At 35.9% G+C, this 12,985-nt stretch overlaps 1 protein-coding gene across 1 annotated transcript in view; it reads right to left on the reverse strand.

Annotated features, from left to right (window-relative positions):
- The window catches only part of LOC118193513 (metabotropic glutamate receptor 3-like), a 286,303-nt gene that overhangs the window by 56,814 nt on the left and 216,504 nt on the right, over positions 1-12,985 (reverse strand). Inside the window, exon 7 of the mRNA XM_085827511.1 lies at positions 11,803-12,056. Coding sequence (XP_085683637.1) covers positions 11,803-12,056 — 254 coding nt within the window. The remainder of the gene's footprint in view (positions 1-11,802; positions 12,057-12,985) is intronic.

Consider the following 12,985-nt stretch of genomic DNA (forward strand, 5'->3'; position numbering starts at 1 on the left):
CGAAAAACTGTTTCTTTTTTGTTTTGTTTGCTTAATTTCTTTTATACATCGTTCTAGCTTTAGTATTTGAATAGAACATGTGACATCGATTAGATAATTCTTTAAATGATATAAATTTTGTGCATTCTGAGTTATAATATGAACGAAATATAAAACTGTTAAGTAAACCTAGCGCCAAAGTGTCGCTATGGTAAGCAATGTGAATTTTAAATAATGCATTTATTCTATTGTGGTTTATGCACTGTCAGCAAAGTAGATTTAATTCAATCTAATAAGTTTAAACGAAATGCAAGAAAAATGCGTACAATTTAATACTCCGTACAAGGAAGTCATGTGGTGTACAGATCAGATTTTTATTTCATATTTTCTAAAACTTACAAATTTTTGATTCACAAATTCTACGATTTGAAAGCGAACAGTGGCAACACCTTTCGAAAAAAAGCATTTTTATCTCCCGCGTGCGAGACTGTTGCCACTAAAAAATTAGTGCAAAAATTAGCGTTTTCAGAGTTTTTAATTAATATCTCCACTAATTAAAGTCGCACGAAGATGTGAATGGTCGAAATGTCTTCCCACAAATTTTTGGAATCTGGTGGTGCCTCTCTGGAAACTCAACTCCCCGCTGTTCTGAAGATGATGTTACAAATAAAAAAAACAGGCCGAAGCGCACAGATTTTAATAGTACAGATAGATTACGTAAATAATTTTTTTAAAAAATTAAAGTCAAATTTAGTAGAAATATTTATATTCATCCTAAGTATTATTATAATTGCAATTTATTTATGAATTATTACTATTTAAATAAGATATAAATTATTTATTCCGTACAATTAACAATATTTTGCTGTTATTTTCTACGCATCGAAGAATATAAACTGGCATTTACCACTGAAAGTAAATTCACAGCTCTTTTAATTGATTTGATAATTAAAGAGAGCAAAGCGATAATTGAAAACCAGGCTTAAACACTTGTAGTTAACACTTTAAAAACAGGATTTTTAAAAAATTTCAACAGAATATATTTAATTTGCACAACATGCTTTTGTAGTAATCCGGTCAAAAATTAACAACAAGAAAGAAAAAAATATCAATAAAAAACGCGTTCAATGCAAATAACGTTTTAAGAACCTTGACGCATAAGTTTTATACTATATGAAACATAACTCATGAATTAGTAATTCACTCGTTCCATTAATAAAAGTTAATGGCAAGAACATTTAATGGTTTCGATATTTTAGTCGTCATAGCATTCGTTCGTAGACGTGGAAATTGTGGGTTCAGTTCCCGGAAGAAGAGAATTGTTATACAAAATCCAAATATAGAAAACCTTTAATGGGACAGAGGTTTTATAACTTCATGGTGTGTGAATTTTGCATTATTTGACAAATATGGATAAGCTTGTAAGAATGGTTCTAACATTAAAAAATGGTATTCTTTTAAGGGGGCTCATACACCTTAAACCCCTTAACACCCTTCGAATATGTGACTGTTGCAAAAATTGGGATATTTTATTTATTTTAAAATCAATTACTTCCAACGTTTTACAGCTGACTACATAATATAGCTGCTTTGGAAACTAGTAACCAGAAAGTTTGTGTTGCCACAAATATTTTTGTAATTTAATCCGCTTTGTGACAGAATTTTTCATCACGTTTCCACCTTGCGCGCACGATATTTTAAAAATGGCTAATGGTACTCGTACATACTTGAAATGTGATGGAATTCTTTATATGAGCCCTATTTTTTAACTGAACCAAAAATCTGATGAATATTTTAATATTAAAAACGTTTATGGACGAAAATATTACAGATTTTTTTTTATAAAATACATTTTATAAACTTGACTCCAAATAAAATAAAAATTTAACATGAAATTCTTAGAATTTTCGGTTCACAGTAGTTTCCAAATGTTATAAAAGCTATATATTAAATATGGAATTAAATTACGCAACAGAATGTTTTAAACTGTGAGCGCAAGGTGGAAACATGACGAAAATTTTTGTCAAAAAGCGGATTAAATTATAAAAATATTTGTGGCAACACAAACTTTCTGATCACTATTTCAGAAAGCAGCTATATTATATTATGTAGTCAGCTGTAAAAAGTTGGAAGTAATTGCTTTTAAAATAAATAAGGTATCCCAATTCTTGCAACAGTCACATTTTCGAAGATCTTATGGGTTTTAAGATGTATGAGTCCCCTTAATACAATTGTTTCGTCAGAATAACAGCATTTGTTTAAAAGCTCTTAGAATGTTGAAAGCGTTGAAACAAATAATGCTTTATAAGGGTTTACATAGTCTAATACTGGAACTTCGTTAATATAACCCTAGCAGATACATAGAGAGTTATCGCTACGTTTGCGATAGTACGACAAAGACTTTGCGAATGCTTTTAAAACAATCTTTTCATTTTACCTGAACTTTTAACAAAACATAGCAATACTCGAGCTAGAGATGATCCCAGCTTTTGGCAATGATAACTAAATAATATAAGGTAATTTTCCCATACTTTTTGCATGCCTTCGTGAAGTAACGGTAGCACACTCGGCGCCTATTCGAGTGGTCCAGGTTCGAGTCCCGGAGAAGGCATTGGTGATTTTTCATGTCTTCTGCTTCAGAATAACCTAATGAATCCACAGAGTAACGTTAACACTAGCCAGTTTTCCTAAGAACTTCCTTCCAGAAGATATACCTCCGCTTAGGCAGATATTCCCATGGCTTCCCCACATTCAAGTAACATAGCCTTGATAGCCAATAGCACTGAATACCACTTATACATTATTTTAGAACAGGAGCCTTGAAGTTGGTTTCCGTAGACCTTAGAAGAATATGGAAGTTGCAGAGATTCCTGGTAAGCTTGTTAAGGAGAGATTTCAAGTAAATCGAGTTGACCAGTTGAAAAGTATAAGCAGAGTAAAAAAGGGAAAAAAATTTCCCCTATTATTATCCCTAGAAAAGGTAACCTAGATCAGCGGTATCTAACCTTGTGCTCCCGAGCACAAATGTTCTCGCCTATCGTTTTGTATGCGCTCGCCAGCCCGATTAGGTACTATGAACAAACAATATTTTAAAAATAACCATTCATTTATATTTCTTAATTGTTAAAATATGGTAAGCATTTATAATCATAAGAGATATCGGTACTATTCGGCTTCGAGGGCCGGAAAAAATCGCCAAACTATTTCTATAATGAATGATGCCTTTTCTTTGAAAAAAAATTCTCGGTAAAGTGCAGAATCGCCCACTTACTTGTTTGCCGTTTTTTACAAGGGTCAATTTCCCTCAATTTTCAAGGGCGAATTACAAACAACTGGATTTTTGTCAATTTTCTTTTGCTTTTTAAGTAAAAATAGGTCGATGTGTACATAGATAAAGTCGAGGGTGTGAGCAGTGCCATTTTTGTGCAATTCTGGGATTTTTTTTCTAAGTGAAAATAGGTCGTTGTGTACATGGATATCGAGTATGTGCAATTCTTAAAAAACGCGTCAAGCAGTGAGTGATTCTGCACTTTACTCAAAATTATATTGCAGACTTTTCGTCTTGGGCAATCCCCAAATTGTTAAATCCATAGGATATCAAAAAAGGATTTGAAATCAAAAAAGGATTTAAAACTTAAACTAGTATTTCAATGGCGTCTTAAGAAATATAGAACTATATAAACTTACGTAATCTGAAATCAGCGCTAGATTTGGCGCGCTGTTAAATGGATGCGTTTTCTAGATTTGGCGCTTTTGCGTATGCATTTTCGCTGCAAATGTTTTGCGGAATAGCACCGAGATATCTTGCTAAATGTTATAAAATAATTGATCACTGTCTGATGCACTTGATAGCGAACATGGAATCGTATTTCTTCTTTCCGATGTTAGATGGCTCAGCAGGGGAAAAGTACTTCAACGACTTGTAGAACTTCTTTCGCCAATAAAGCAGTTTTTGGAAACCGGAAACGAAAGTTATAAAGAATTGGGCGATAATAACTGGTTATCTGATCTGTATTTTCTCACGGATATAACAGCTAAATTGGACAAACTGAGCGAAGATCTCCAGGGAAAAGATAAAACACTTTTTCAATTGACTGGGACTGTAACTGCTTTTCAGTTAACCACAAGGCAATTGAAACAGAGAAATACTCGGAAAACCTAAATGCACTGAAAAAAAATTTTAACTTCCGCTTCTCTGATTTCCATTAAGTTCAACCAATATTATTATTCATTTCAAACCTATTTGCCGAAATTAGTGTTTCAGATGTATCACACAAGACTGGAAATATGTCTAAAAATGTTTATGTTTTGGAAATGAGCTCACGATAGGCCAAAATGTGATCGCGCGAGGCCAAAGTTTGGGCACCACTGATCTAGGTGCACATACATTTTATAGCATCTTCTGCACTTAAAATCCCAAATAACAAAATACAAAGCCAGTACCGGAATCGCAGAATGCTTCTACTGTCAGAACTCCCATCCCCAAGTTAAACTGGTCACCAATTAAGATGCGTCCGCTGTGGAGGCGAACAGGCGCCTTCACTTGTGGAACATCTAAGAAGGAGCTAGCAAAAGGCGACAATTGGGATGTAGGCCCACACGATCATTTGAAAAGTTTCTTATGGCTTTCTTAAGCATTTTGAAAATATATTTGAATACGAGCAAAATCTCCTTAAAAACTCCTCCACGAGGGAGTTCCTCTTTCTAGGTGGATAACTCTTAAGTGTTTTGCAGCGTATAAAGTATTCCTAATCCTAATACCATAAAGACCCTAATCCTAAACCGTTTCTGAATTCCTAGTTTTTCTTTCGTAAAAAGTTAATTCGTAAGCACTAAAGGAAAATTTTAAGTCTTCTGAGAAGCTGCTTATTAGGAGATCGTAGTTTATACTTATTTATTTCCTAACATAAACATGAAGCATAGAACAAGCAAAAGACATTTATGAATACAAAAACGTAAGTGATGCCATTCACAAAAAGGGTAATGTTATTTTTAATAGTTCGCTGGCTTTGCTGCAACATTCTCCCCACCCTGGTCAACCTCCAGGGCGATGACCAGCTGCACAGGTCGGGTAATGGCATGTCCATTGGTGAGCAGAACACAAGTACGGACTTTCTTGTCGCGGCCAAGGATTAGCTCCTCAACACGGGCCTTTTTCCAGGTGTGGCGAGGTCTAACATCTTCTTGTAGTAGGACAATGTCCCCTTTCCGTATTTTATTTCTTTCAGATGGATTCCGCACTTGATGAAATGTACGCAAGTCCATCAAATATTCCTTTCGCCATCTTTTCCAAAAGGAGTCCATCAAATGTTGACGATTCTTACACATACGATTTAAATTTGTTTCAGGATTTGTGGGGCTGGAAGGAATAGTAGTTAATTTCTTTCCTATGAGGAAGTGCGAAGGTTTAATAATAAGTTTCCTCAGAGCCATCTTTTATTCCGTATTCGTGGACCATCGGTCTACTGTTAAGAGCGGCTTCAATATCACATAATACAGTGATCAAACCAGCGTCATCCAAACCAGCCTTACCTAATGTTTTCCGAAGGCATCTTTTAATTGAGCCTATCATTCTTTCCCACCATCCTAAGTTTCAATGTCGGAAGTAAAATAATTCAGTAAGAATAATCCAACAGTAGGAAGTGTAAGTTCAAGGTCCTGTTTCGTAAATGGGGTTTTCGGCACCAGATATTAGAAGATAGTATTTTATACTTATTTATTTCCTAACATAAACATGGAACAAGCAAAAGACATTTATGAATACAAAAACGTAAGTGATGCCATTCAGAAAAAGGGTAATGTTATTTTTAATACTTCGCTGGCTTTGCCGCAACATTGCTGTCCTTATAAACGACTGATTCTGTAATCAGAATAAACAGAGTCTCGTAATTACAGAAATACGAACTTAAATTATAACCACTTGCGCTATGCGTATATTCAAAGAATATATATACAAAATTTAGAAACGAAAAGATATAATCGATTGTCTAGAACAAATACAGTTTCTCTCAAAAACAGAGCAATCAGAATAGATTGGATTGGATATTTAATTACAAAAAAGGTATTTCTCTAAAGGAAGGCATGCCTTCGAGGATGACCTTTTAAGTGAAAGAGGTCTATGTTTATGTTACACGCAGACAGGTTACGACAACTTCATGCAATCTACCGTTTGCCAGGATTGGAAACTCAAGTCGAATTTCCAGAGTTCAGCGAACTTACCGCTCTGCCATTGGCGGGCCAGTTAGAACAAAAGCGTGTATAAAGTTCACAGTATCAATAATGAATAAAAATAAATTAAGGTGATGATAATAATGACAATGTTTGATAAAAGACATAATGAAGAAAAAGTAAAGCGAGCAAACAAAAGGGAAAAGCGAATGTAAAATATTAAATATTTGTCAGACGTGCGAACAAGTGCAGAAAATTTGAGCTATTTTTATGTTTTTGTATCTTGTTCTCCATAGTCCGAATAATCTACGTTGCAAATGTAATTAAAATATGCTCATTGTAACGGGATACTATAGATGAAGAAGAAGCTTCCATTTTATGTTCAAAGACTTTTTTAGGAACTTTCTATTGTGAAATATCTCCTCATAGCATCCTTTGAAGCACCTTTTACCTTACTTTCTCCTAAAAGTTTTGTTACTTTAATAGCGACTTTTATAATTTCTATAATGTGAAAAACGTTATTAGGTTAAAGCTATAGTTCTTAACATCTAACGGTTATTGTGAATTACTGCGTCTTATATTTCTGAATTATCAATACAAAAACACAAATCAACTATAAAACAAAATTTTATTTGCCACTCTCGGAAAATTATATAAAACTTAATATAGCATAAATTAAATGTACAAACTTACTTACCTTGATTTGAGTTTATAATAGTTACCAAAATAATGGTATAGATTCCATTCTACAAATACCTGGAGTCCAACGGAGATATTTAACTTAAACAACTTACTAAGCACAGTCAACGTTTCTTGGTAACTCAGTCACAAAATTACTGCAAGCGACCCGAGCTTCGCAGACAAGGCTGCAGTAATGTGGTGAAAGATCTACAAGCCTCGCGGTCGAGATTAACATTATACTATTTAATTAAGACACAATAACACGCCGAATAAATATTAATTCAGAAGTCAAACAACAAAAATCAGCGTTATTTACAAAATTTTCACAGGACTAGTTTCGATGGTTTTACCGAACCACCATCCTCAGCTGCAGAACCGCAAAATACGGTTTTGCAGCTCAGGATTTGCGGTTCTGCAGCTGAGGATGGTGGTTCGGTAAAACCATCGAAACTAGTCCTGTGAAAATTTTGTAAATAACGCTGATTTTTGTTGTTTGACTTCTGAAATATGGCTATCTGCCTAAAGAGAGGGATACCTTCGTCGAGGATTTTAAAGGATTTCTTTGAGGTTTATGAGATGAAGATGCTGTAAAAATAGTTTCGAAGGTTTTATGAAAAATGGTAACCAAAGAGTTCCGTAAATATTTTGAAAGTATTAGTAGACTGAAGCTGTGTATATTCGAAGAAGAAATTATCTTCTCATTTAAAAAAATTAAAGACACCAAGAAAATGTTACATTCCTCATACTATAAAATTATAAATTTATATGCTTTGCTACATTTCGCGTGTTATTCATGATTGCTGGAACTCTATTGTACACAGGATAATTATTTTTTAGAAGGCTTTCAAACACCAGCGTTCATAACCCCTACACACTTACTAAAATGGTAAGTAAAGACTGCTCCCGCAAAAAAATGCCCAAGTTCTGAGAGAGGCACAGATGTGATTTTAGTGTTTTTCTCAACTACGGGTACTTAAAATCCCTTGGTATGAAAGTTCGCATGCGATATAAATAGTAAGCGAAGACTTATACAAGTCCCGTGGATTCCATCTTCTGGCTAACTGAGTCAAAACTGAAAGTTGAACTGAGCATATTCACAAAGCCACCACTGACAGGTTGTGAGGATTTATGTGTTTATTTTTCACTAATAGTTAATTTTAAATTCAATCCCTTTTCTGTTATTCTCATTTCACTCACATTTTTCTTGTTTCATGATAGAATTTAATCTTTTATTACTTCCTTGTACGAAGTAAAAAGGAAGTACTGTAATCGCGAAAAGTTTCAGGCATCATATTTCAAAGAAAATATCCATTTTCACCGCTATCGAATGCAATTTAACGATGTTTTTGCTTGACATCTGTACGTAAGGACAGCATAAAGGACTCTCTCCCCTCCCCAAAAATAGTAAAACTAATTTAAAATTAATTCTGAAGAGAATTTTTCGGGGCGTCTTGTGCGTACTTACGTACGTATAAATGTATCTCTCATAACTCAAAAACGAGTAGCCTCAGAACGTTGAAATTTTGTATATAGGACTGCTATAACATGTAGATGCGCACCTCGTGTTTTGGTTACAGTCGGCTGCACCAAACGTATATAAATATGTGTATATATATATCCACTCTGTTACCTGGCTCAGTGATCTCAGTTTCTTTATTCTTATATGTTTGTAAATTGTACATTTGTTACTTTAAAAATTATTATGTTGTTCTTATTTTCCGGTTAAGATTTTTATGCTTTTAGTAAACCTGTATGCAATATTTTTAGAATTATGAACAATTTAAAAGTTGTTTAAGTGCCGCTAATAAGTTTTGCCATGTCGGCCATTGCTTGTTTACATTTGAAACAACAGAATAGTACATTTGTTGCCAATCTAGAGAAAGTAAGCTTCGCAACAACAAAGATAACGCCTTCTTTTATTATCGCGAATTAAACCATGCTTAATACATTCTGGAATTTTTTCGAGGAAATAAGTGTTTAAGATTTACTTCGTAATTTTCTATACAGACATCTTGAGTTTTTATGGATATTTACCTTGTCGCGAAGTGAGAACTGAATTAATTGAATGAGAAATAAATTCGCCTCCGAAAAACGTTTTCTTCCTTTTTTTTGCTGTTGTTCTTTCTTAATTTCTATTATACATTGTTTTAGATTTATTATAATATTTGAATTGAACATGTGGCAACGATTAGATAATTCTTAATATTATATAAATTTTGTGAATTCTGAGTTAAATAATGATTAAAATGTAGCGCTTTTAAATGAAACTAGGGCCAGAGTATTGCTATGTTAAACAAATATAGTGAATTTTAAAAAGTGCATTTATTCTATTGTGATTTATGTGCTATCGACGAAGTAGAGTTAATTTAATCCAAGAAGTTTAAATGAACTGCAAGAAAAAGTGCGTATAATTTAATATTCTGTACAAGCATACATGGCCCACCAGCGGCCGAGCGGTAAAGTCGCTGAGCACAGGTAGAGTCACACTGGTCCGAGGTTCGAATCCCGCGATCGGGCTGGCTGCATGGGCGTTTTCGTGGTTTTCCCCATGTGTAACGTGTATACCAGCCAGTTTCCTTTAGAAAGTCCTCCACGAAGGCATCCCTTCCCTTAGGCAGATAGCCCTAGTGTGCTTTGCCATAATTAAATGCACCACACACACCACGTACAAGCATACATCAGATTTTTTAGATTGAGGGAGAAAGAGGTATTATTTAAGTGAAACTTTCGCAAGTTGATATTACAACTTACTTTCCTATTTGACGCCATGTTATACCGGGACTTATTAGCGATTTGATTCTGTGGCGATGAGTGCTTCTAGCCATTATGCTTGTCTCATTCATTTTCTACACTGACTACCAATAAGTATTTGGACACCTATGCAAATGACGATATCTGCGGTCCTAAGGTACATCACGGACTCCGCCGGTATATATCGTGTAGGAAACAGCATCGGCTTTAGTCGCATTCAAGATTCCTCGCAGTTCGGAGCTCTCTGATTTCGAGAAAGGTATAATTATCGGGTATCACAAATGTGGCCGATCCTTAAGGGACATATCTAGCGATCTGAAGTACCCAAAATCGACAGTGGCCTATGTGATTAAGAAGTGGAAGGTGAGCGGTGATTGTCGGAATGTGCCCCGAGTCGGCAGACCAACGAAACTGGGAGATAGAGACCGACGAGTGCTGTTCAGAGAAATTCGGAAGAACCGCACCCAACCGATAGCCCTCATTTTCCACAGCCACAGTTTCAATAGGCATCCGGGAGTATTGTTTCAATGAATACCATCCGTAAGGAAGCACATCTGCTTGGTTTTTATAGTCGTGCTGCTGCCCATAAGCCTTTGATCACAAAGTCCAGCCGCGCTGCTCGGTTAATGTGGTGCAAAGCACATGGAAATTGAACCGTAGATCAGTGGAAACGGGTTCTTTGGAGTGACGAATCAAGGTTCACCCTTTACCGTTCGGATGGCAGGGTCTGGGTCTGGCGTCTACCTGGAGAACGTCTCCTGCCAGAATGCATTGTGCCAACAGTCAAGTTCGGCGGAGGTGGAATTACGGTTTGGGGGTGTTTCTCCTGGTATGGGCTGGGACCCTTGGTCCCCATTCATGGTAAGCTCAACTCCGATGCCTACTGCACTATTTTGGATGACAATGTGCTTTCCACGTTGTGGCAGTTTTACGGGTTGGACCCCTGTTACTTTCAGGACGACAATGCTAGTTGTCATGTTTCGACGTTAACCAAGGCTTTTTATGGTGCCAATGGAGTTCATCGAATGGACTGGCCTGCCCAGAGTCCAGACCTGAACCCTATCGAGAACCTCTGGGACGAGTTGCATCGCCGAATTCAGGGGTGCACTACCCGTGTAAAATCGGTGAAGGAACTTCTATGTCTTCTCCAAGCCGAATGGAAGAAAATACCACTAGCTGTCAAACAAAGACTTGTGGAAAGTATGCTCCGGAGGGTCCACACTGTAATTACCTCTCGTGGAGGCTCTACCAACTATTTATTTTGAATAAAGTTAGTTTTTCTCTTCTATCACAGGTGTCCAAATACTTATTGGTAGTCAGTGTACAAACCAGAGCCTTTCCTTCGCGTTACTTTATGCTGTGAGCCATTAGGCTAATCTGTTACATTTGATTTTAGTTCAACGTTACTCAATCAAGTTAAGCCAGAAGTGTTGGCTTCTGTAAACCCAAGTTGGGTCATTGCTACGTTTTCGAGTTCAAATAAAAGGATCTTATACACCCACCTTTCTTCTGACTTTTCTTTTTGTTTCACAAGACTAGAAGATAATTCTTCTAGAGTTTTTTTAAAGTCGATATTAAATTCTTCCTAAGAATAAAAGAGTCAAGGATATGCTAAGTACGCATTCTTGGTAGAATCTGTCTATGTGGATAGCACCGAGAACACAAATAAACACTGGCATAATACTCCACGAAAGCTATCATCGGCAAAACCAACTTATTAGACAGTGAATTTGCTGAGTTAATAGGATGAAAACTTAAAAGTAAAAAGTTATTAAGATGGTTTCTGTAATTTTGCGCTCATATTCTTAATGACACGTTGCGGATTCAATTCCCTTTTAAATCATTATGATCAGTTCGACCGTCTCAAACGCAACCTTGGCTGGCATTCTGCCAATACACATAGACTTGTCCAAAAGGGGCGTTATTACTTCCTGCGCGTGAGAAGTCACATGCAAACCTTCGGGAAGAGAGAATTTATATGCTAGAAGGAAACAATAGTGTGGAAAGATGGGGATCGTTCCACACTATTTTGAGAATAATTCGGTCCGAACGGCGCATGCGTTTTTGAGCTCATGGTCGCAGATGAGGCGGTCAAACTATACTAGTGTATTTGGTTATGGTATACATGCAGCGTAAAGAAGTCACGGCTAGATTTAAGGTATGACTATTTATATATGCTACTTATATATTTAAGTGACCTATTTATATTCTTAAGTTACTGACCTTTGAAGTGCACTTTTTCCATGCGTTCTTTGAGCTCTCGTCCATCAATCGTCATCATCTCATCACAGAGCCCCTCGTCATTTTTGCATTTGGCGCTGCGAATGCTAGATAACGCATGTGCGAACGCGTACGCAGCATCTCGGACGAAATGAAGTGCTGGTGTTTGCACATAACCATTACTCTCCGAGATTCTCTGCTCGGAGCACCATTTTTTGAACTGTTTGTTATAGGGGGTTTGATCAAAATCTGGAAGCCTGGAAAAGAAAGAGAATGCAAAATAAATATACATTATCAGATCAGAAGAGAAATACGCCAAAGTAAAACTTAAAATTAGTAAGGAAACAACCTTGTATTTAGCGGGGATTTAGACAAAAAATCAATCGATATCGAGGACAAACAGGTCTATCTTCATCAGCAGCAAAGAATTTGCAAGACTGCAAAGCCATGGACATAACGGTCCTAGTTACACCCTACTGCAATAAAGCCAGGAGGAAGGTAGCGCCATCTGCCGGTAAAATTTGTAACGAAATTTGAACAATTCAGTTAATAGAATTTTAAAAGCTTTAGGAAGGACTAGATTGGATTTAAAGCTATTAGCTAAACAAACTAAATCTTTGTGAATGTGAAAAGGTTGCAGAAAATTTAATTCGCCAACGGAAGACGGTTTTTGGATAATTTTTGCAGATCCCAAGTCAAAATTATGATTCAATTCCCAGCTATCATTACCTTTCGAAGACTTGTTAATTTCGCCTTTTCAGACATAAGATTCATGTTCCTTGATACGAAATTTCAACGCTCTTTTAATTTGGCCGTCTTGTAAATTTTTTTGCTTCTGTTCAAGAGGGACCTGTTGATACGAAACTTAAACGCTTAGTTTGGTTGATATATTTCAAAGCACATTGACACGATATGCTATAAATTTCCAAAGAATAAAAGCAGAAATGGAATCTTTAAGAAAAGAACGATGGATTTTATTGACAGAAGAAAAAATTACTTGAAAATTGAACTTCTAGGGAATCCGTGCCATTTTATAACTAACAAAAGGATGAAATGGAAGTACAACAAAGTTCTTAATGATAATAAAAATTGTAAAGAAACAACCTTGTATTTAGTTCAGATTTAGGCAAAATCGATATCGAGGGCAAACAGGTCCCTCTTCAACAGAAGCAAAAAAAGTGTTGAA

Source organism: Stegodyphus dumicola, chromosome 12 (assembly GCF_044657685.1).
Source record: "Stegodyphus dumicola isolate Sdum_Otavi_A_Nest chromosome 12, ASM4465768v1".
NCBI lineage: Eukaryota > Metazoa > Arthropoda > Arachnida > Araneae > Eresidae > Stegodyphus > Stegodyphus dumicola.